We start from the raw sequence: 25,791 nt of genomic DNA on the forward strand, positions 1-25,791 counted from the left end.
AGCGTCGCGGAGACGTGTCTGCGTCCCTGGAGGCCGGCGTGTTTGCCGTGTCCGGAGGCCTTGGCCTGGACGAGCTCCTCGTGCAGAGTCGCTACAGCGTCAGCCCGCGAGAGCCCTTTCAGGTTGCCGGGGACATCGACTCCCGCATCCGAAACACCACTGCTCGCGTGCAACTCGCCATTGATGTGGCTCGAGCCAGGGCCGTCATGGACGTGTTCAAGGTATACGCGCACGTGCCGTGCCGCTCAGCAGCACTGTTCCGCACCCATGCCCGCAGTCAGCTGCTCTCACATCGCAGAGCGCCTATTTATGCTCAGTAGAAGAAGGCTGACAGCACGACTGGGCTTCCTAAATATACGTGGTCTGTGTGCGTGTGTGTCTGTCCCGGCGAGTCTGATGCGCCGCTCATAACTGCAGTAATCTTCACTCAGCAGAAAGGCCATTTTCTTGGCGAATCCTTCAATAAATCAGAATGTAACAACAAATGGAATAATGCTCTTTAAGAACTATCACCGGCAACTTTTCTGCTGAAAAATTGAAACCGAAGTTGCAAAACTAAGGTCACTATCTCAATGGGACATATATTACGTAACCTGATCGAACCGTCAAGGAAGAGCGCTCCTTAGCGAGAGAGCAGCCCAGTCCCCGAGTAACGTACAATATAACATTTCCCAAGCTTTTATGCGGCTCCTTGTATATATATATGTTTCATAGGAGGGAGAAAATGTTGGACATTTCACTCAAAGCCTTAATTTTTTAACAGCCAGATAATTGTGTTTACAGGTTAAAAGCATGAATTCGGGGTTTGTTTACCTTTTTAAAGTGCATGTTTATGTCTAGTGTCAAAAATCCAGAGCGCAACAAGAACATTTGAAGAAACTCCCAAATAAAAATATAGTGTCATTTCCGCACGTACACCTCGACGTATCCGACGCGTCTTTTTTGCTTTGGAGGCTGGAAAGAATGCCAGCCGCATCCGTCGCACTTATGCAGAGTCCCCCCTAAGTTTATTACCTGGGTCGTTTCTGCCGCAAAACGTCACTAAAGTGGGAAAGCCACTTCTACAAAGACCAAGGCACGGTATAGTGGGCTTGACTGCTATACACCAAGCCTCTTTAAAGTCAGCTTCACTACTATACGCAAATGCATTACTAAGAAGGCATTCTTCGGGGCAATTTTAGCAGTCTTGTACCAGAACATAAAGGCTCTAGGTCTTTTATTAAATGCCCCAAATACGAGCTCGCATCTACGTATGAAGCGCATTGCGCCACGCAATACAGATATCCGAGGGAAGAAGCCTTGGAATGCTTAGGCATTCAAACGTGTCCCTCCTCAGACACACAATGCGCTCATGAGGCTAGACGAAAATTGTCCCAAAGCGTGTACTGTGGTCTTTGCTCCTTCCCAGCAAAATGGGGAGTGAATCGTCTCATGTGGATCCCAATCAGGTGGCAAATGAAGACTGGGATCATCTCCTCCAGCCCACACTTGACATTCATACATCCCTGCATCGCATAGCTATGCTGTTCAGGAGGATAGCAATATTTATTATGCTTACACTGCACCATACTGTGCCATTTAGAAGCAGCCGGACATTTTGAACATGCACAATTTTTTGAATATTTGTTAACTTATTAGCTGGGCGACCCATAACGAAGCACCGAGAAGACATATAAAAAGCTGTTAGTACAACATCGCTGGCATTTTTCATTAGCCAGCGCTCCTGTTCAGTGCTGTTTAGTGCCTAATCAGAGTGTTTTTACGACTGGTTATACAAGCTTACACGTGCTTCAGTGGATGTCGTCTGCTACCCACAAGTGGGGTTCGCTTGCGTGGGCAGACAATTCATACTTTGTCCTGTGCACAGGTATATTCGGACGTTTTGCTTTTAAACCCATATGGGTCACTAGTCCTTTTCTGCTCATTCTTTTACAGGCCTACTCACCAAACTTCTGAGCCAAGCTTGCCTTGACGTATAAGCACGTATTGATGCAGCGTTGAAGGCCCCATGTCGCAGAAAAGTCGGCGCCATCCGTGGCGTTGGCGATTAGCGAAAAATCAGCGCGAACAAAAAATTTCTAAAAAATTTCTGTAGCACCACCTTGCGGCACCCACTGAACCCCCCCCCCCCCCCCTCCCCTTGGGATCGTAAGGCGCTGTCCCCGCAGATGACGGCCGGGCAGGAGTGGAAAGTTCTCCCTGCTCGGATGCAATGCGAATGGGGCCCGATAACGCTATTGCATTCCACGCTTGAAGGCAAACCTTAAGCATCCTCCAAATGTTTATGCGCAGTTCAGCGACATGGGCGATGTGCAAGTTACTCGGATGACAGGTTTGCCACCTGCACTGAACTGGCTCGGAGTCGTCATCATGAATGGGATACTGAAGGACCAGGCCGACACTTTGCGGCAGAAGCTCGAGGACGAGGCCAAAGCAGCTTTGAACGAGTCCCTCGAGAAGACCAAGATACCGATTACAATAAACTGACCGGGCCTAAGCTCTTGGAACCCCAGCTAAATTTGCCCCTTTTCATATAAGCGCAGTATATGCGCAGTTTTTTCCCTGTAGCACTTAAAGGGGCCATACAGACAAAATACGTTTGTTTTATCGAATGATTTAGTTTTATAGTGCCCTCAGCGCTTGTCTGGCAGCAAACGATGGTTTATTCACTGAGAAATTAAACATTTTAAGCCAAAATTTCAATTCTCCAGCTAAATCGTGTGTTTTCGTGATGTCGACAATGACACATCCAGAGCAGGGCCTTAAAACTAAAGAGAGCATGCTGACCAGGGCTGCTACCATCTCACAGACGGTCGTTTGGTTATCTAGTTTATTGCCCACTTTCATAGATGGCGCTGCAATATCGCTGAAGTTAAGGTCCCTAAAATTAGGGACCTTAGCTGAAGTGCCAGTGTTGCAACATACTGTGGCGCTGCGATATCGCTCAAGGCCGTGAGGTATGGGGGAGGTCCAGTGTCATTTTAACTTGTACTACTGATTCGAAAAATATTAGGTGCCTTAGAAAAAAAATACATTCAAAACAATTCCAGATAAAGCAGAATAAGCAAGAATCCACCACGTAAAAAACTCCCACCTCCCCTCGCGGGAACCCCTGTGTAGATGCGACGCATAGGGGGTTCACGTTGCAGCGTTGGACAGCGGAGGAACGGCGCTGGAACGATGTGTTCGCTATCGGAGAGGAGAGGGGGTGAGCGGCGGAGAGCGCAGCTGGCGCGGCGAGGAGAATGGGGGAGGGGTGGACGCCGACAACGCCGGAGGGATGCAGGGACAAGGCGAGTGAATGAGATGCGTTCGCATCTAAAAAATAATGAACATTAGGTGACCTCAGGCTTCTGGACATTCAGACATATTCTTTGGCTGATATGCAAGCGTTCTGAAAGACAAAATACCGGATGCGCGAGGTATTTTAGGACGCTATTCCTTATCGCCATAGGCACCAGCAGGCTCATCATATATATTTAGGCATATGGCTTCTTATTCGTCGACCCCTTATGCTTCATACTGCGCAGTTTGTTCAGAGGTGGAAGAGTCCAAGTTGAAGCAGGAAATAAAACGCCATGCAGTCCTCGTCGCCCTGGTCGCGCACCACAGCGACTTGGAAATTGCTACCTTTCCGAAAGGAGCGAAGTCTTTCGTTTACAAAGTGCAGACGGATGTGATGTGTTGTGGCGGTGACATGGCCTGTGTAGCGAAAAGGAAAAAGCACAGTCAGCAGTCAGACATCGTCAGAACCCCTCAATTTCTCCGGCGGTGGTGTTATCCGTTGTCCGCAATCAGGGTGACGGCATGCTGGCACACTTTTTTCCAGGACTCCGTGTAAATGCTGCGGGTAATGTGGATGTGCTTGCTACCGTTGTAAAGCTATGGATAGAAGTGTTTCGAAAGAAAGATCATATGTCTTCCAGCAAGATTCGGCTCCTTCCCACACCGCCTGCATCACCCAATAGTGCCCGGCTTGCAACGTCTACGACCCCTTCACTCCCAGCTTGTGGCCTCCTAGCTCTCCAGATTTAAATCATCTTTACTACATGTCGGGGGCGTCGTTGAGAGAGAGGCCAACAAAGGACCGTATAATACAAAATACTGGCTGAGGGCCGCCACTTCAAACTCAATGGCCAACATCTCTAAGGAACACCAGATCCATGCTTGCAGCCGTTCGCGAAGCCGAATCGAATCCCTTATTGCTGCCGATGGCGCATTCATAGGTGACTGGTAAAAAGCGCAAAGGCTCATGGGTACATTGTTTGCTCCCGCGGAGCCCAGCCACTTCCGGTTCGAGAGCTCTCCTGGCCTCCCGTAGGCCGGCGGCTTTCATGCGCACGTGTGCTTGTTGTTTGTCTGTTTCCACCGGGGAAAAAACGCTCGCGCATCGCACATTCAATGAATAACAACGATGAATCCTACTAGGTACTCCTCTGAAAGGTAAGCACCCTGTGACAAATAAACAACACGCACACACGCGCGTGAAAGCCGCCGGAGTTTGGGAGGCCAGGCGCGCGATCTCGAACCGGAAGTGGCTGGAGCAGACGACGTACCCATGAGCCTTTGCGCTTTTTACCGGTAACCCATTGAGTACAGTAAAGCCCGCTTATATCGAACATGGATATATCGAATTATTGCCTGTATCAAACCCTTGTATATTTATGGTAAAAATTACATGCATTTAAAACTTTCATATCGAACGCGAATTTGCTCGCAATGGATATATTGAACTCTCCCGCGTGGGATTTTTCGCTCTCCTTAGGCATGCGGCAGGCTTTCCCGCAATACATAGGCGCGCAGTGGTGGCGCGGGTGTCGCTTGCGACTCCAGCGTGAACTTGGGCGCGTCCAAACCGGACGTGGCAGAGTGGACCAGCTCCACGCATGCATGCCGTTGGAGCCGAAAGCGCCACATTGGGCACTGCGGGCTGCGGTGTCACCGAACTTCCTGATTTGCGACACATGAAACATCCACACTACGACACCCTTAAAAAAATACCCATTATAAAAATAGAATACTATTGTTAGGCATTAGAACTTCTTTGGAAGGTAGTTAAATTCACCTTTTCAGTCATTTATTTGCATAAATTCCTTCCACATACAGGAAAACGTACTGTGCATTCAGCCAACAACTTCAGGCAAGCTTTATTTTGACATAAGCACCGATTGCTTGCGGGTACAGCATCAACAAATCAGCCGACTGTCGTGCGGACACGCCCCCTACGACACAGGGACGAGCAGGGCAAGTTCCAAAGGTGGGGGCGAAGCGCCACTCGCAGCGCGCACTTGCTCGGTTCGCTGGGTTCGCCGTTATTCGCTTGTATCCGAGCTTGTCTCCGCTCTGTCGAAGACGCCGAGGACTCCGTACCCCTTACGAGCAAGAGTGAAGCCGTCGCTGCTGTGGCCCTGCTACGGCAATACTGCAGTGCCATTGATGGCAGCAGTCTTGTGCTTGTCGACTGTTTAGATACCGTGGAGCAAGCAGTCACCAGCAACGCATTGCGCTCCAAGAAGCAGGCTACACGCACGCAGTTCTTCTGCCCCAATAAATTATTGTTTTCTTTCCGAGAAAATGTCGTATCAATAGTGAGCTGCAGGGTGGTAAGAGCTCAGCGTTAGCTTGTGACTCCGTCGGCAAGATTACTCTCATATAAGTTTTTTTTTTGCTTCACTTTCTATATCGAATTTTTGCTATATCGAACTATTTTACAATCCTCGTGCAGTTCGATATAAGCGGGCTTTACTGTAGTTATGGAATTAAAGCACAACAGAAGTACTTCGCAAAGTTTGGTGAAAATATGTCTGCTTTTGTCTGCTTTTGCTGGAGATATTCTGTTGTGCCTGACGCCAACGTTCTGTTCTCAAATACCTCGTGCACCCGGTAATCATGCTTGTAAGACATGTATATTCAGAACCTTAATGGCAAGCTGCTTCATCTAAATGCAGTGTACACATTATTTTCAACACCGTTTACTTTATTGAAGATAAAAAAACATAACAAATCAAGGAATTATCCGCGGTATAGAAACAAACCAAGACATACTACGGCCCTGAGCAAAAACAATGCATTACTGCCAGTAGAGTGGAGCAGTGCTTCTCATTTGGAGCAGTGCTTCACAAGCTGATTTGCGACACATGAAACATCCGGACTACGACACCCTTAAAAAAATACCCATTATAAAAATAGATTACTATTGTTAGGCATTAAAATTTCTTTGGAAAGTAGTTAAATTCCCCTTTTCAGTCATTTATTTGCATAAATTCCTCCCACATGCAGGAAAAGGTACTGTGCATTCAGCCAACAACTTCAGGCGAGCTTTATTTTATTCCTATTTAAATAACAAAAGCTACGGGTTTCTCAGCGCACCCTTCTGCTTTACACATGAGAAGCCAACATATAGCTTGGCCTTAGTCATATTTACAACTCTATACAAGGTGTGATATAAAACTAGAGCTTCAGTCTTCTTATATCCTCTTGACGGAAGTCATTCCTGTAAAAAACAAGTGCAACAAAGAGCCCCATTATTGCTACATAGCAGCAGAAAAAAAATAACCCCAGACAAAGCAATGAGTGAGCATAACAAGCAATGGAGCAGAAAAAAATTGCACATAAAACAGATTTACTTGCTATAGAGGAAAAAGCACATTAATCGGCCAAAGTTACCAGAATCTTGCCGCGAGCATTGTTGAACACTGAACACTGTCCATGTCAGCGAACTTGCTGACATGGACAGTGAATGCAGCGGTGCTTCCAAACCCCACCAAACTGCCAAATGCATCACAGGCCAATGAGGCACTGCCAAGCATCCTACTTTCTACGTGCTTCATGTTCGTGAGCTTCTACTTAAAGGGACACTGAAGTGATTTGTAAACATTGTGGGATTACTTGCGCAAATTGAAGTCTGGAGTGCCTAAGCCATGTTTCGACAACTCTGGGTGCATTTACGCAACTTTATTTAGTATGAAAATCAATTCGAAAGTTCTTTCCCCCTCTCTGCATCCTCCTCGCCAATTTACTATGGCGTTTCGTGTGATGCTTACTCCAGCAGGCTTGGCTTGACTGTGCGGCTCGCTAACCCTCTGAAGAGTCAGTCGGCTGGCCACCGGCGGTTGTCCCAGTTAAACAAACCACGACAAGGTTTGTGCCCGGAAGAATGCAACTTTTTGTTAGCTTGTAGACTGTATCAAGCTTAGTAAAGTCTCTCACATCCCGCAAAGCATCGCACATGTGATGCTTTGCTGACTGCGCTTCACTAGAGCTGTAAGCTGCTGCATACGTCAGTGCGACAGGTAAGTTAGTAGAAAGTTTAGGGCCAATTAAAGGCGGGAGAAGAGTCAGTGAAGTTACTATACTGAAACGCTATACTGGCACGCTCATCTGACCTGCTCTACAGCCGACAACATGGCAGAAGCGCGGTATGCCGATATCTGAGATATCACGAATGACCAACCAACGATAACGTCAATTGCCAAGCGTTATGTTGCATGGAACCAAAACCAAAACTTGTTTGAACTCCAATCTTGGACATCGCAAGACGAATACGCATCCCTGCTGTTAATTGTTGTGGCTGCCACAAATGTCGCATAGTATTTTTTTTCTTTCAGGCCTTATTAATTAAATACTGCTTTATTGACCGGATAAACGATGAAAAGTGTGTTTATTTGAGTCAGTCTATGCATTGCAAACAAAAACAGAAGTTTGACAAATTCATTTCAGTGTCCCGTTAACACTCTTTGTTTCCACTGTGCAGCAGAATCAGTTGTTTTTTGGTTGTAGGATATCTTCAAAACCATTAGAAAGTGTACGTGCGCATACTCGGACGGTTGATGAACCCTCTAAGAATTTCTTCATGTACGGTCATGGAAAGCCTAACTGCAACGACATAACAACGCTGCCCAGTCGCGAGACCGACAAGCCTTGATAAGACAAAAGATGCGTCTCCGAGTACCTTTCGGTGTTCTTTCTCGTATCCAGTGGATTCATATGCTACGTGACAGGGCAGCTTTCACCCGTGCACTGTCGCAACCTGCCTTACCTGGCAGATAAAACAGGCTGATTCACATGGCAGCAGCGAAGGCTACTCTCGAATGCATGCTTTACCTTGTCGCTGCTTTCCATCCCTGCAGACAGGCCACGCCCCCAGTGTCTTTCAGCCACCATTTCATCATTTTAGCTTATACTGTCTATGACTATACTGATATGCTCCTAATAAATACTAAAACACATGGCTCTTGCTTCAGTTCGAAATTCAATGAGCTCAGCCACTGACAAAGCTGAACATGCTTCCCTGACCACACACATGGAGGCTAATATGGCAAAGCCTTCTCAAAAGCCCCCGTACTCTGCCCTGCAGTGGTAGCCAAATAAATAGGCATAATAATAATAATCAAACAAGACGCGTTTAATCAGGAGTTACTACAACTAAAGGTAGATATATTAACAAAGACACAAAAGGCCAACATAATCAAACAAGACGCGTTTAAATCAGGAGTTACTACAACTAAAGGTAGATATATTAACAAAGACACAAAAGGCCATCAGTTAATTCTTTGTACATTCTGGTTTCATTAGACGAAATATTAGGGGCTACTTAAGGCCGGCTAATTTCATGTCATAGAATAATAAGCATTGTGCAGCTCACAGCCACAGTGCTGAAAAAAAGGAGAAAACATAACTTTCCCGGAAACTTGGCACTTCAGGAAAAACAAAACTTCATGGCTGACATGCGATGGCTTTGCGAGTTAGGCACAGCCACTGAATATTCTTAACTGAGAAGCACAAATGCCGCTGCATCAAGATTTTAAATTTGGGTCTCAAAGCACTGCAACCAGTCCATCTAGGTCACGAAGTTGCCATAAAACAGCACTTCACAGGGGCCTTTTTGTGCTTAGCCCCTACACGAGCTACAATGATGGCAGGGAGAAATCGAACACCAAACCTCATGTTTTGCAACACAGTAGCACCTCAGCCACTGTAACGGGCAGGCAGCTCCAGGTGGCTGGGCTGTTCAATAGCTCAAAGGAAAACTAAGTGTGCTTCAATTTAGCCAATGCCTCATTACTTACACATGCTTTCCTTCCTTCGCATATATGCTTCCTATAACGACTACTGAATTCAGACGAAACATAACCCAAAAGACACTCTGCATCTATGTATCTATATTCAATCCCATGACTGTAGTCTGAGCAGACTATTAGTAACAAAGAAGTGACAGGAACCAAGAGCGGTAAAAAAAAATATACAAGAGTGCAAGCTACTGCTTTAACTTTCTTCAACCATTACGCAGAGGTGCCTCAAACTAATGCCGCAGCGCATTCTACTATCCTCATGATGAATGTCTTCCCCATATGAGACTATGCATGATTAACTAGACAACACGTATGCAGCCTTTACATGCATACTTTATGTAAAAAAAGGTTGCTGAGAATGCCCATATCGCGTAACGCTTAGGGAACAAAAAATCGCTTATTAAGCAAAAGTAAGCCCGATGTAGAATGAGCACGAAGTATTGGAATGGAGTAAAATTAAGCAAAAAATGGAAGCCACTAGAAAATGGAATCGGCAGTGAACACCTAAGTCACTAATGTTGCACGTCATCACTCAGATAGCATGCTCAAATTTACACCTGCTGCCCCCTTGTGGCACCACTGTGCCTAACACCTCAAAGCGTAATATCTACTGCATAACTTTCATGACCCCAACCTAAGAAAAGAAAGGCTCAAATGTGTGAAGCATATTGATCCTGCATCACACTAAATGAGGAAAATTGTGCCCCGAAGTGGTTTCACCTGAACAGAAGTCGTTCAGGATCTCCCAATATTTTGTTTGCCCTACTCAATCGCCACAAAAGATGAGGACTGCATAAACCTGATGGGCCAGAAATATTTGCCCCCTTGTTTTCCTTGGGTAGCTATAATTGGAGCCATCTGAAGTGAGGCTCTTGTGGCAGCAAACAGAGGGAGAACGATGCGAGGCAGTGGCTACTGTTTCACAGGCCTACCTTGTGCCTGCAGATTGGGTACAGTGGAACCCCGATGATATGCCCCCCGGTCTTGCAATGGATGGTCAAAGCACCGGCAAACTCCCCATAGAAACAATGCATTAAAATCCCCAATTATACAATGCTCAGGTGCATGTGGTCCGCTTCATACGACGGACCCTGGCGGGGATAAACCAGCATTTTTCCAATCTTTTACAGTGCTTGAATGCCTCATCCTGGCCTTTCTTTATTTGTAACCCCGTATGATGCTGCTCGATGAGCAAAGGACTGTAGATGGACCAGACCACTTGCTGGACAGACGCAAGCAAGCAGGCAGGTATTGGCGGGTGGGAGTTAACCTTCAACGGCCCCATGTGGCAGCAGAACGCCAACGTGCCAACCGTGTGAAGTCAAGGGGTCTGTTCGATTCACCCTGCACCTCTTGAACTGGTTCACAGCAGTGCAGTCCGCCATCCAGTACATACAGCAGAATCAGAACTGCACTCTTTTCATCTACTTCTGCACCTCCTTGGCAGGGAGTGCAGGTGAAGCCATGAACTCATCCTGCACCCGTCCACACCACTGGTGAATCGAACGGCGCAGTTCACGTGCCCCGAGCACACAACTGAAATGAATGGTGAAGCGTTGCACCGCTTGAACTGGTTCACGTGGTGCAGGTGAATCGAATGAACCCAAAGTCCAAGCGGCCAGTGGACCCTGAATTTTAAGCTCCCATCCAGCCGATGAATGCGAAAACCGATATGACGCAACCCCACTGTGATGACTGAACACCCGCTTTTCTCGCTCGCTTGGTCCAAGCTTTTTTCCTTTCACGACACCCCTCCCTCTCCCCCTCTCTCTGCTCTCTGCTTACAGTGTCTTTCAAAGCCGTGTTGTCGCTCCGTTCCTTTCTTTGATGCCTTTTCTCCATTGCCACCTCGTACTATCATTTGTTTCAGTTAGCCCCAGCAGTTTCACACTCGCCCTTTCTCCTCTCAATTTGCTCGGCCGTGCCAGCTTTCCCACCTTATCTCACACACGCCAAGCACAGAGAGGAGGGCTAGTGCCAGACGGCATGGGGGTCGTGTGGCATGCGACAAATGGCTGGCGGGTTAGCGCAGACACCGTGGAGGGAGGGGGGCACAAAATAGGCGTTTCATTTTTTTTTAACTTGGGATTTTACCTGAAGGTTTGCAAATTACTTGAGAACACGCTCAATATAGTCGTTTAAATAAGTTCTTAGCCCACCTGTCAGACCATCTTATAGGCCGGCATTTACCCAAACTCCGATCATACGACACCCCGCTTATACAACGCTTCCGCGTAGTCCCTTGAAAGTCGTATTACCAGGGTTCCACTGTAGAAGAGGCATTTGCTGCTTGAATGCCCATAGTTTCCTACCTTCCAGAATTGGAGTTGTTGCCTGCTACCACACAACATGCAGCGTCACATTGTCGGTCTCGTTATGTTTTGACCTTGTTATGACACACATAACAAGGTTTTGCTCTTGCTACAGGCCCCAACCAATCTTGGGTAACATGTTATCCAATATAGGTGTAGAGAGACAAAGGAAGCAAGAAGCGGTAGAACTAATTACGACAGCTGAAGCGATTATTGTGCGTTAGGGTGCAGCCTGCTGCGAAGATGGTTGTTCGAATAAAACTTTTTCCCATATTTCAAACTTTGATGTGAGGAACTGCTATGATACTAACCCAATAAAATCTTACATGGTTCTAAATTTGGCTTAGTGGACAAACCTTATTCAATTTTCGCACTAATATTACTAGAAAGTACATCACGGCTGTTTCCTGTAGGCATAGTCCACCCACAGAACCTCAACAATGTGGTGATAACCTGTGGTGCTGGCCAAGTTTTGTTTCATGCTAATTTTATTCCATATTACTCTGGAAAGGTGCTCTACTTACCTCAAGCTTAAGACTTGTCTCACTTCTGTGGGCGTAAGTCTCCAGGTCATGGGTCCAGCATTGGTTCCCCAGATGTCAAGAATCTCAGAGACCTGGGTGCATGTAAAACCCCCGCCCCCAAAAAACATGCAACCGATAAGATCTTTGCATATTAATTTTGCATTTACATTAAAGGATGTAAAAAGGTTGTCCTGACTTTTTACATAAACTGAATTAAAAATTCAGCTTACTTTTTAGTCTTGTTATGGGAAACTAAAAACACTGCTCCCTGTAGTGTGAATCTAGGTAAGCCAGCGAGGAGTGTGAAAAAAGTAATACATTAAAATTCTTGGAGTTTTATATGCCAAAACTACACTTGGGCTGTTAGGCGTACCGTAGTGGAGGGCGCTGGATTAATCTTGACAGCCTTAGCATACCTCATGCCGAGTATGAGCAGAGATCTTGACACATTGGCGTTTCCTCCATCAGAAAAACAGTTGCCGCAACTGAGATCAAACCCACGTCTTTGGGCTCAGCAGGAAAAGACATCATTTGTACCCCATAGACTTTAAACATTAGTTTACTAAATTGAAGTTAAAGTGTAAATAACGTTAAACACATTTCGGCCTATGCATTACACATGCATGCCAATAACTGTGGTTATTGATCTCTCTTAATGCTTTCAAATAATTTCCACTAATACATAATAATTAAATTTTCCAACACTTTCCTAGCATTAGTTGTGCATATATTTATAGGTTACTGGGGGCTAATTCTTCTTCAGCCATTTGCAGAAGCCAGTAGCAATAACTCATTTAGAAAACTACAGTTTGCGACCCCGGCCGACACCAGCGCTTTTGTAGCAGTGCTTCGTAGCAGTAGAGGCGTGGTTTGACTGTACCCTAACTTTTAGGTGGGTGCTTGCTGAGTATCTGCAAGTTGAAGAAAATATTTTCTCATTTGTGTCAATAGTACGCATTAGTTGTCCACTGCCATCTTCAAATTCTGTATACAGACACCAAAATTTCAGCCAGACGCTTGCCTTTCTGTATGCCATGATGGCCAAAATACTGGCCACCGCAGCACACAGAAAGGTAGCGGTGCCCTACAGAGGTGGCTTTTGATAAAATAAGCCTGACAATCTGGAAGGTGCACAGTCCACAGTCACCACCAGCCGTGAAAAGTATCATATTGACTTCGTCCCTTCTGCACTGTTGAATTCTTTTTGAAACGTGTTTCTAACGACCAGTACTGTGTTTAATTTTACTAAGAATAATGCAAAGTTTAGAGTAACAAAAAAAGTTTAAGCAGAAAATTACGCTTTTGGAACAAGGAAGAAACCATTCAGGAAGTCGTCACTTACCATTTCCATGTTGAGAAGAGTGGAAATTTGCGACACCCTGGAAAACTTGTCTCTAATGGACCATGTCGTGACCGAGGTCACATAGCTGATAAGGTACCGCAGTTCCTTATCAAACTGAAGGCCACCAAGCTGCAAACAGTTGGGAACATGGGAACATTAGTTTGCATCGCACTGTACCACAGACCATTAATAGCAAAGCACCTGTTTTCAGTGTGAAACCGGATATAATGCAGGGTTCATCTCCAATAGAACTCGACGCACGGGAGTACCGCTTAAGACGTGGATGACCAAAGCTCAATATCGACTATAAAACAGTTTCTCGGGGACCCGCTGATCGACCAGAGCAGCTGGCGTGTTTCAGGGTCAGAATAAAAAAAATAATGGAATCACCGTCCCACTTCAACTAAGCTGCGGGGAAAAAAAAAAAAAAGTGCCCTTTTGTTTGGCCGTTAGATACCCCAACTACAGATGCCATTTCGCTTGGTACCTTTGGAGAACCACTGCCACAAGTTGTGTCTACCATAAAGCTCTGCCCATTAACAACCACCCTATTCCTTTCTACACCAGTAAAGGCGGCAAAGTTGCTGTGCCGCGACGTGTCACTACCGGAATGTTGCACCAATAAACAACTGCCTTTCACATCGCCAGAAAATGAGGTTGCGTGGAAAACAGTAATAAAGGCTTGCGTTCTTATCCCATTACAGTGGCAATATTGGCTGGACTTCAACTGCTACGGCATTCGTTCTTCCAAACACCAAGAAATCGCAAATGCGCTACCTCAAAACAAAACAATATGGTTCAAGCAGCATCCACAACATTGAAAACCAGTGCAGCAGCAGCAGGTGTAAAAATAAAAGATGAAATAAACATCAGCGCTCTGCTTTTACATGGTGTTTGTTTGAGTAAAGAACAATAAAGAATGTCTGAAAGGTAGGTTGCAGATGTGAATTGGTTTGCCTTGCTTACGTCTTGGTTACAGTGCGATGCTGCTTATGGAAACGGATCTTCGTGGCTCTTGAGACATATGCTATAAGCAGTCTACATTGTACCAAAGATTAAAATGCCATGTCATAAAACAAGAACATCTACGCTATTTTCTTTTGCTCATGGGTGACGTCTTCTTTACACTATGGCTGTGCTTTAGTACAAGAATTGGTTTTCCTGTGTGATGCAGTTAAGAGCAATTCTATGGCATAAGAGGGGCACCCATTCGTGTCTTCTCCTTGATCAGAAATAACATTGGCAGATGTCATTTCAGGGGCATAGCTGTGGATTGTACATTCGACCCCAGGGTTCCTTCTTGCATAGTTCAAAAAATTAACATTTATTCTGCCAGGTTTTGCTGGTTATGTTCAAAGTTACTGGGTGCTTTGGAGAATATTTGGTGATGAACTAGAGTGCAGTTACCTAACGAAGCTCACAATGTAGCAATATAATTATATTTTCATAGCACTTAGCTGGCATTACAGATAAGTTGAGTGTGTTAACAGAGTCTAGCGAACAGTTTGAGCTGCATGCTTAACTTTCAACCTCATGAAAAAAAAAAAAATACAAGCTTATAACATTAAACAGATGGTATTTAGAGTTACTCTCACCCTGTTAAAGGAACACTTGAAAATCGCTTTCTCAAGTTGAAATGTAGTCTCTGCTGCTGTGAGGTTCACCAAGCTGTCATAGTTGGCAGGAATGAGGTCAGCCTTCAATCAAAAACAAAAAATAAGAACACACAAGGAAAGAAGTTGTGGTTGCTTGTTCTAAGCCTGCTTAACCCACAGCCATAGTTCATGAAGTAGAACTCAGCACAGCTAGAAAACAAAAGTACAACAAAGAAATGAAACGTCTGCCTGCCATATCTGACTAGCAGAAAGAAGGGAAAAAAAAGAAAGGAAAGATGGGAACAATGGCGTGTGACGAAGGCAAAGATGTGCCGTGCCAGGGCACATCCCATTGCTTTCAGCTAATGTGCCAATCCCCTTTCTATTTTTAGGTCGTACTAAAACATTAACAAACAGTGACCACAATACAGCACTGTACAGCATTACAATCATTTGCTCAATAGACATCCCCATTTATCAACTTTACAGGCACACATGCAAGACATTACAGTTCAACCCCACTACAACAAAGTTTGTAGAGCGTGTAGAAACTTCATTCTTGTGGAAACTTTGCTGTTGTGAGTTTGGCAAAGAAAAAGTCACGTTAAACTTGGGAAAAAATGTAAAAGCTTTACCACTCAATGGTCACTTCATGCATGCTGTTTCCCTTAATTTGACAGAAGCGCCACTACATGACTCCGACTGACACTTACGGGTCAGATGCACAACCGTGTCCTCGCTATGTCAACTCTTTCGTTACTACGCCTATTCAAATCGATCACCGGTGATTGATGATTTATATTGCCTATTTTGACATGGTGTAGTCGTTTCTCGTACACCTATTGCGGCCAGTGTTAGTCTAGGCTTTGCACTTTTAGAATCCATTTAAATTTTCCCGCCCCGGCGACATTGGGATTTTTGACGACATTTTTTGCGAGTTGAGGTGCGTGTGTTTTTGAGGAAGGGGGCATGGCTGCTGCACTTGACAAAACAAAAGATGCAGATCGTGGTTACGCTGCATTACCATAATAGTTTTTTGTCCACAGGTTCCTGGCAAGTCAAGTACCTAATAATGTGGTCAGCTTTGTAATCCGACAGCGTTGAGAGGTGATAATTACTTCAAAATGACACCAGCGATTCACTATAGTGATCTTTGCTTCGGAAAAAGGGCAGCTTTATTCTGCCAAAGCTTATTTCTGATGGTCCCCCGCATATCTAGCAAGTGTGCCTGGCATTTTCAGCCAGTTTCCAGCAGTTTCGGTTTTGTTTTTGCGTTGCGAAAATCTTATTTGGCGCTACTACGCAGTTACACAACTACGAGCTCATTTGCCATGGTGCCTTCGTTGCCCGCTGCTGTTCCTCGCACCAAGCATGCCGATCATGCTTCCACTTTATTTACGTCTTACTTCTGCGATAACAGCTCCCGCTGAACGTCAAAAGATAACGCCAAGTCATCAGGTATTAGTTCAGACGAGGAGAACGCTTCCAATTGGCCTTGAACACCGTCAGCTGTTCACCGGCCAATTTTGGTTTCATACGAGGGTATTTCCGGAGTTCTAGTGTTGCTGCTTAGAACTGTCTATTCTGACGAAATCTCCAACAGCCTTGTATTTGTTTCTTTCCGAAATTGTTAGGTGGCGCTGCAACGCAGTAGGCTCGTAGTTCTGAACTCGTTTCATAGCAGGACGGCAGCTTGGTGAAAGCTTGGTGGGCACGATTCTAGCGCATTGTATCTTATTCCTGCAAGCAGGGCTACCATAGCGAGTCAGAACATGATAATAAACTGCAAATGAAAGTTCTGACTGATAAGTGATCATCAGAACATCAACAAGCTCCCACCAAACAGTTTAATTTTCAACTCCAAGCAGATTTTTTTCGCATCACTTGATTTCCTTCAATATTGTGCTGGTCATAATCATTGACAAGGCGTTTTTACATCATTTGGAGGCTAATTGGGGGATTTAATAATGTCAAACCACCAGATTTCTTCTAGAAAACTATCCAAAACAGCAAAATTTGAAATAGTGGTTGGGCTTCACCACAAGGCACGGGCACCACGTGGGCTAACATTTTTTTTATATCTGACAAATTGTACCGTGCAACTCAATTTTCTTTCTAGGACAGGTTTTTAAAATGTTTACCTAGAAAATGTCTATTCTAAATTTTTTCTACTACCGGTGGTTTATTATACACAACTTACTATTTTTCATTTGCTTCGACGCCTGGACAAAAATTACGAATTCGATCATTTTTTTCGGAATCATTATTCATGAGAACATTATTAAAACTGGTGTCGTTGGAAAACGCGTGGAATCATCTGCATTTTATGTCACTGCAATGTGTGCCTAACTAATATGTATAGCACAGAAAAAATGTTTGGTTAGACCCCCCAAAATTGGTCAATTTCCCGCGGTAACGAAAGAGTTAAGGCGTACAAGTGCAGTGTGCACATTTTATAACCTCATAATAATTCAAGAAGCTTCTACTGCTTATTTGACAGCACTGTGCTTACAATCAAACTACTGCAAAAGGAAAATTTGACATCCACTGTTTAAAACACAGCTGTACGGCTACAAAGGAACGCCGTGCAGCTTTCTCAAAAACATTGCAGCGTGCAAAATATTTGTCCCGCTCTAGGATTCGAACCCGGACCACCACTTATGTATACTCGGAGACAACTTAAGAACGGCAACGGAAGTTGCCCCTGTGCCTCATCACCGCAGCCGGCTGTTACTCCGCGCGGTGCATAAGTGCCTTACTGCGAGTATTTTTAACGTTACACGAGTAGTCTCCGTGCTTTCTCACATTTAATCTGCATTTAAATTCCTGCAGTGACTGCAGAAAGACTAAGTGTGAAAAAGACGATGACATTACACATAAAGCGCAATCTCGTTTTAAATCCGGGTCCGTCACTTGGTGGAGTGATACACTACATGAGCTATTGCCTACCTAACTTGTACTCGAGTATAGGGAAGTCACTCTACCAACTCGGCTGACCAGGAGGCTAGACATTAGCATGAGAGCTAATATATAACAAGTTGATGTGAGGAACAAGTGTTAATCGATGAATTTAAGTTGAGATGAATGGGTAAACAGGTAAGCAGTTAACGGCATGTGCATAGTTGCCATTATATCTAACATCAACACGAGTCTTCACCCCCTTTGTTCCCCCAAAAATATCCTTCCAAGTCGAAGTTGCAGAATGCATGATTAACAATCTTTTTTCTCAAGACAAGCATTTGTCAAAATTGTGTCTTGCAGGACATAAAAATAAGCAACCTTGTCTGTGCTGGCTGTACATTCTTCAATATCAATTAAGAAATGTCACTTTCATATTCTGTATGTTTTAGAGGGGCACAGTTTACACTCTAATGATCTCATGCTATGGTAACCACTGACTTTACATTTTTGGGCAGAACACTCGTCTGTGCATTTTTTATATTTCTACTCCCCTGAATAACTGATGCCTTTGGGGACACCAGGGTGAGATGGCTGAAACAGAATTGGGAGCAGTTTCTGGAGCAGCAAAATCCTAATTTTGGAGCAGAAAAACCTTGATTTGGAGCAGTTAACGGCATTTAATGTGTCTTCTTAAGAGCTTCACAAATTACTGAAATAGCCTTTGGAGAAAGTATTTTGACAGAATATGACAAGATATGAACTGCACTACCTTCTCATATTGTATTGGGGTTGTATGCATCAACCTAAAGTGCCATTAAAAAGATCACATTGAAAAACGCTGCAATTACAAGGTGTGTTTTACCATTTGAACACTAAAAAAATCCCAGGCTGCGTTATACGAACAAGTATAGGGCCACGGCAAAAGTTGCGCAAAGCAAGGTGACTGCTCCTTTCACCTTACCAGCCCTCCCTTTCAACCCCCAAGGCGCACTTTCACTACGATTGTAGTTTGAGTAATGTTTCTATGCTTAGTCACCTCCCCTCTGACATTTAATTTCACTTCACATACATTACTTATTATTACTCACATGCAACAGTAACCAGTCCTATTATCGGGCACTGCCTGAACAATCGCAGCGATGCAGCGCACGCCACTGCTTTTGGCAAGTCTACTATCCCATTCCTGAGGCTCACGAGCCCGCTGTCAACCATAGATATACTAAGAGTTTTATAACATCCCAATGAGTTTTATAAGATGACAATGAGTTTTTAATTTAATTTAAAAGTTTTCTTACAGACCGCGGTCATAAACACACACGCCGCGTTTCACACTCAAGGACGAACCACAGCAAAATCGCAGGCACCACATTGTTTTTGATGAAAGCTCCATCTATCAAGCCACGTGACTTCCCGTAATTGGCCCACATTTTCACATACTTCCGCGTTAACGTCAGTGTTAATGCCAGAGCAAGTGCACCAATGGTCTCGATAGTATAATAGCAGCACCGCTACGAATAGCACAATTAATACATCTGGTAAAATGCACTGCTGGCTTGTGTACAGGAGGCAGTCTTCACTGTCAGAGTGCCCACAGGATACCATTTGGTGGCTCAACTAATGGCTGTTGATTAATACTAATGACTCAACTAATGACTAATGAATAATGAAAACACCTACACAGAGCAGTACTTTCTAGTTTAATTGCCTGGTTTTTTTATGCCCCGATATGTAAAACATGAGTCAATGTAGTAGTGAACGTACCTTGAACGTCTTCAGAGCTCCATCAAGTGTAACAATGAATGTTTGTAAAAATGGCCTAATTCCATCATTGGCTTCGTACGAGGTAAAGTCGTCCTAGAAGTAAGAGTGTGCAGTCATGCTCCGATGTCCAAAGCCAGACATCGTGCCTCCCCCAATCTTGAACGCCCTCACCTCTGTCAGTGAGTGGTCAGTTGACTGGAATGTATCGGCCCATGACTTGATGTGTGGCTTGATTGCCGCATTGCAAAGCTCTGCCACGCCGTGGCTTAGGAGGGACTGAAACTTCATTGACGAGTTGCTCAGGTCAGTCAGGCAGCTCTGCAAAAATGAACGGTGTCGGTGCAAAATAGTGCAAAAATGAATGGAACAATTTGGGTGTTAGTAAGAAGAAATTGTAACTTTCAGCTTTTGCGTATAAGTATGCTGCTGACCCCTTCCTGCAGCCAGATAAGAGTTATACTGTGTATTATTTTACTTCCTAGACCCTCTCCAGACACAAGCATAAGGCTGAAAGCCAAACAAGGATGCGCGGCCAAATCTGGCCCCAACGTTCGCAAAATTAGTGCGACATCTGCCAGTCTCCACCTTGCTTAAGGCATACGGGCAATGCACTAAACAGAATGTTGAATAAAATATTGATGTAAAAATGCTTTTTTGCAAATGTTTAGATGCCTGATTACAGGCACCAAATGCTCATTCTAGTGTGGCTATTATTCCCAACCCATTATTTGACAAATAAACCAAAGAAGCAGTCTTAAGAACGAAGACGTCACTGCATATGCAACCGCGGTAAAAAGAAACGCGCTTAACCTAGAATTCTGACAACAGGGACTTTCTACATTAGATGCAAATCTCCAGAAAACAAAGTTAAGGCTGGAGTCACACAAAAATACGAATTTGTATTGCAGTAACTGCAAACAAAAAGAAAGGTCTTTAGTAATACAATTAAAGCTCACCTCTAGTTTTGCTGTCTCTTGTTCAGTGGCTGAAGAAAAAGATTTGGATAGGTCTTCCTGTATTAAAGACAAAACAAGGGCATTTAACTGCTGTTTTTCAAAGGCAATAATAATAAGTAGCATCACACAACATTTTTTTAAGGGTGTGCAGATAATGAATAGTAGTTCACAAATGAATATTAAATTGAATATTGAATTTAATACCAAGAACACCCCAACCAGTAATAAGCAAAAATATTTCTACATTTTCCCGCAAAGAGGTATTGCTGAACGTTCTTTGTAATCGGCTTTCCTTTTTTCTTTTTTTCTTTTTTTCCCATTAGCGCTAACCACATGAAGCGATTTTTACAGCGCCGCAACGAGCGACGCGACTAGGATCCGCAGTCGCTGATCCGAAGTCGCTCGCCGAGGCAACCACATGACAGCGACCGCTCGAGCGACTGTGGACGGCGATTTCAATGCTGCCGCATAGTAACGCGCTTGGTACGCTGGTTGTTTACAAACATTTTTTGTTCATTTGTCATAAAAAGCATGACTAAAAAGTATTACGCCCTTCTACCTTGCTTTTTGCACTTCATTGCATCTCTAAAACTGGTTTGGGTTAGCGATAGCGCGCGCTTTTCCTTCTGCGCCTCGTGTCTCGGCTCCAACAGAACGGCGTGAAGAATTCGCTTTCTTGACGTCGTTTTTGCCACACGGGTCTCACCCAGTGTGTGCGGGAGCCTTCTTGCTTCTGTTTCAGCATGTACACAAGCTTTGCCATGCAAAGCTTTCTTCGCCGCTGCATCGCAAACGCAGTCTGTGCGGATTTTGCGCGCGCGCCAAATCTCCCTCCCGTTCTCTTCGAAAACCGGAGGTTGCGTGCTTACGGAGCGGCTCTCCTATTGGCTAGTCGCTGAGGCCACTTCCGGGAGGCGAGCGACTGTTTCTGGCGACCCAGAACCGAGCGATTCGATGAGCGACTTGGTCCGCGGCGAAAAGTAGTTCGTCGCTATACTCGGTGACAACTTAAGAACGGCACCGGAAGTTGCCGCTGTGCCTTATCACCGTAGCCGGATGTTTCTCCGCGCAGCGCAAGTAGGGCGTTACTGGGACTATTTTGAACATAGCGTGAGCCGTTCCTGTAATTTTTTGGACTTAATATGCTTATAAACGACTCCAGTGACGACAAACAAACTGCGTGAGACAAAGCAGACGATATCACGCATTCATAGCAAACCCCGTTCAAAACGCGCGCGCACTGACGTCACGGGTCCGGCGCTTTGGCGGAGTGATACCCTACATGAGGTGGTGCCGTTCTTGAGTTGTAACTGAGTATAGTCGCGTCGCTCCCCAAGTCGCTTGCAAAATCGCTCCATGTGGTTAGCGCTATTGGCCCGCCACAATATTACCGGCGACGAAAAATGGCTTCCTTTTTTCTTAACACTCCATGTCTTGGGAACACCGATCTGTTTCATGGCCATTTTGAATAGCTCAAGGCACATTTGTTCCCGTTTCCTTTCAAAAGAACATTTTTTTTTTTCTCACAGCAGGTGGGCTCTCCATTCACACACCTCATCTCTCCCCGCTTTTTTTCTATCTTTCACCTCTTCCATTTCTTTATTATTTCTATAAAATTTTTTGACACAATAAGTCAAAACTGCTCTTTTTTGTACGGCAACAGCCGCAGATGTCGCATTCTTCCTGTTGCATCATGTTATTCTCCCCGGAGCTCCTAAAGCTGCTATCAGTGACTGGGGGTTGCCAATTTATGGCCAATGTAGAAGAGCTTTGGCCTTGTGGCCCCCAATATCAGGATTACACCTTCAACTACTCTCAAACTGATGGGCCCACAGAACGTACAAATCGCATGCTAAGCAACTTCCTGTTAATGTACCTTGCATCAGATCAAACAAACTGGCGCATAGTGCCACCTTTCGTCACCAGCAATTACAACACCGCAAAGCATGACGTCACTGGCTATTCTGGGTTCTTCTTTTTCTACATCTGCCTTTTGCTAAGCCTCCAGCACAGCACACTTCCCTCGTCCTCCCATCAAGATTGGTTGCTCACTAACACCTAACGCCTTGCCAAGCAGGTCTGATGACTGGCTCAACTGCGCCTACTAAGCTTCTAAGTTTGATCCGAAACACAGTTTGATCACTGTCATTCACCAGCCACCCACAAAAAGAGTGAACTCATTTAGTTGTGAACCCTGGTTTTACCAGCGGAGCCAGTATCAGCAATTTTTTCCCACCTAATCCAGTCCCTTGGTCATGCTGTCTCATCTCAGTGAAGTGAACTATGTTATAGCCTAAGTTACCGCCCATCAGCATCAATCCCGCAAGACCCAAGATGCATGTAGCTCAGCTCACCTCCGATAGTCATTATATAGTTAACTCGCTTGTTGCTTCTTGTCTGCTCTGAGGGAAACTGCTATGTTGGCCAGTGAACAAAGGCCCCTGTACTTGCTACAGGAAGTGGATAGACTGTTGTTTGGGATGTGCCTTGGCATGTAGAAGAAGCAGAGGAACCTGCTACTGGCTAAACACTCAAAAGGTGTTCCCCATGCCTAATTGCAATAAAAGCATGCTGCATCTGTTATTTCTGCAAGCATGCACGCCCGAGATGGAGGCCTTAACTCTTTCGTTACCGCGCAAAATTCACCAATTTTGAAGGGTCTAACAAAACATTTTTTTTGTGCTATACATATTGGTTAGGCACACATTGCAGTGACATAAAATGCAGATTATTCCACGCGCTTTCCAATGATACCAGTTTTAATAATGTTTTCCTAAATAATGATTGCGAAAAAAAATATCGAATTCGAAAATTTTGTCCACGCGTCGAAGAAAATAGGAAAAAGTAAGTTGTGTGTAATAAACGACCAGTACTATAAAAAATTTAGAATATACATTTTGTAGGTAGACATTTCAAAAACCCGTCCTAGAAGAAAAATTGAGTTGCGCAGTGCAATTTGTGAGATATAAAAAAAAAATGTTAGCCCGCGTGGTGCCCGTGCCATGTGGTGAAGCCCAACCACTATTTCAAATTTTCCTATTTTAGATGGTTCTCTGGAAGAAATTTGGTAGTTTGACATTATTAAAGGCCCAAATTAGCCTCCACGTGATGTAAAAACACCTTGTCAATGATTATGACCGGCACAATATTGAAGGCAAGCAAGCGATGTGAAAAAAATCGGCTTGGAGTTGAGAACCAAACTCTTTGGTGGATGCTTGTTGACGTTCTGATGATCACTTATAAGTCAGAACTTTCATTTGCGGTTTATTGTCATGTTCTGACTCACTATGGTAGCCCTGCTTGCAGGAATAAGGCACGATGCGCTAGAATCATGCCCAGCAAGCTTTCACCAAGCCGCCGTCAGGCTGTGAAGCAAGTTCAGCACCTCGAGCCTACTAAAGCCCCTTTATTTGGGAAAGTAGCGACTTTCTTGGATCTTTGCCGCCGTTTCCCTTACCCGCCACTGCCCTCCTCGCACACCCTCTCAGGAGGGGAGACGACGGGGCTTCCGTGGGCCGTAATTGGCTGCGGGGAGCGGAAACGTCAACAAACGTCACCGTGACATCTCCGCAGCCCGTCAAGCGGGTGTCGAACTTGTTTACATTTTTATTTTTTTTCCGCCAGACGCCATTTGCCGCCCTGTGGCCACGGCGACTTTCAGAGCGCTTGCGCTTCTTCGCGCTTGTTCATAATCGCAATGCCGTTCTGCTGCGCCTACAAATATAATAGTAAAAGTGAAAAAGGAATCTCGCTGTTTACCATTCTGAGTGTCAAAAGAGGTGTCCAGCGCAAGAAGCAGTGGCTGCACAACATCGGAAGGAAAGACTTTGCGCATACCAGAAGGACTTCTTTGTGCGACGTAGCTACGATTTTCGGTATTTCCGCGCGTGCACGAGGAGTTGACAGAATCTGGTGAACTCACTCTTTCACTTTCACAGCTATTCTTAATTTTTGCTAAACAAGGCTTCCCTTTTTTTATGGAGAAGCGGGTCGGGACACCGCAAAGTGAGGTCCAGTAAAATGCGCGCCTCTGCATCGATTGAAACTCTAAAGCGGATTTACGATACTTTTATTAAAAATGTATGCATTTATTGTCCCCTCTCTATTGGTCTGTAACGATGTGCTATTTCGGTAGAATTTTTCCCACGTGTCTTTAAAAATTGCTGTACAGCTGTATTTTGTTTTAGACATGCTGTAAAGAAGTTAATTGTTTTTGATAGTAAACAAAAAGCCGCTTACTTTAATATGTTAGTCATGTTCAGCAACACGTATTTTTTTTCAATATTTGAATTTCGGTATTTAAATTTGTATTTTGTATATTTACACGGGTTGTCCATTCGTGAGGTACTGGTTAGAGCTCATATATGAACTTCCACATCACAACAGGAGGACATTGAGGCTATGATTCAGTTCCTTTCTTCTTTTTCGCCGATCGGAAGGTTTTAAAACCAATACCAGAGAAGTGTTGGTGATGCCACAGTTTCCAATAATCGTATTATTGTTTTGCACCTCCATTTTATTGAAGATCAATTCGAACCATTCATACTGAAGAAGTATGGGAAAAAGAGGCTAAAACCAAACGCCGTTCCAACTTTGCTTTCCCACCGGCCGGCTCCAAAGAAACGAAAACCTCCCGCCAAAAGATGCGAAATTCGCACACACTTGCAGCAAGGCCCTGAAAGACATTTTGCGTGTGTTGTTAAAGGTTCGAGTTCAAATGCTTGTCACGAATGAAGATGCAAAAGTAGCTACGATGAAAAGTAGCAAATGCGGCAGTAAAAGTGTTGGCATGCGTGCGGCTGTTGCGAGGTTCGGTGACAGTGCGGTGAAGTTATTTTGTGCATAATTTGTTAGAGAGATATGTTCATTCTTGTTCGTGTTCTTTTCTGATTGTCTTCTTGAACTGCATGTATATATCCTAAAATGTAATGTACGCGCCTTTCTTTCGCGTGAGCATATGTCTTCGAAAAATGTATTTATATGTCCAGTATTTTGGGGATGCAGCACGGTGTCCTAATTATATTACAGACGAAGTACAAATAAAGAGTTTTCGTAGAGTGCTCTAATCAGCGTGTATTTATTTGTTTTTATAAATAATACCGTCACGGGCGAATTGACATTACAGAGGGGAGTGGGTACAGAAACATAAAAAAGTACCAAAAGGCTGCTGAAGATAGTGATTCCTAATTATGTATTGTTCGCTAAGAAACTTCATAGTAAATAAAAGCACTTTAAGCATGATTCAGTGTATAAAATGTTAGCTAGAGCGAAACAAAAACAAACGCAACAAACGGAGTGGCAATGTACCTGGCAATAAAATAACAGGATT

The 25,791-nt window shown here is 44.4% G+C and overlaps 1 protein-coding gene across 2 annotated transcripts in view; it reads right to left on the minus strand.

Moving 5' to 3' along the window:
- Window positions 1-5,956: 5,956 nt before the first annotated feature.
- Window positions 5,957-25,791, minus strand: part of Cog4 (conserved oligomeric Golgi complex subunit 4) — a 45,028-nt gene continuing 25,193 nt past the window's right edge. For both annotated transcript variants that reach the window (XM_077686654.1, XM_077686652.1), the window contains exons 16-22: window positions 20,463-20,519; window positions 19,678-19,824; window positions 19,507-19,599; window positions 14,845-14,946; window positions 13,250-13,378; window positions 11,908-11,999; window positions 5,957-6,493 (exon numbers count right to left, since the gene is read on the minus strand). In XM_077686654.1, coding sequence (XP_077542780.1) covers window positions 6,451-6,493; window positions 11,908-11,999; window positions 13,250-13,378; window positions 14,845-14,946; window positions 19,507-19,599; window positions 19,678-19,824; window positions 20,463-20,519 — 663 coding nt within the window. In that variant the 3' untranslated portion in view covers window positions 5,957-6,450. The remainder of the gene's footprint in view (window positions 6,494-11,907; window positions 12,000-13,249; window positions 13,379-14,844; window positions 14,947-19,506; window positions 19,600-19,677; window positions 19,825-20,462; window positions 20,520-25,791) is intronic.

The sequence above is a fragment of the Haemaphysalis longicornis genome, unplaced genomic scaffold (genome assembly GCF_048455015.1).
Source record: "Haemaphysalis longicornis isolate Haplotype H1 unplaced genomic scaffold, Haemaphysalis longicornis Haplotype H1 scaffold_1, whole genome shotgun sequence".
NCBI lineage: Eukaryota > Metazoa > Arthropoda > Arachnida > Ixodida > Ixodidae > Haemaphysalis > Haemaphysalis longicornis.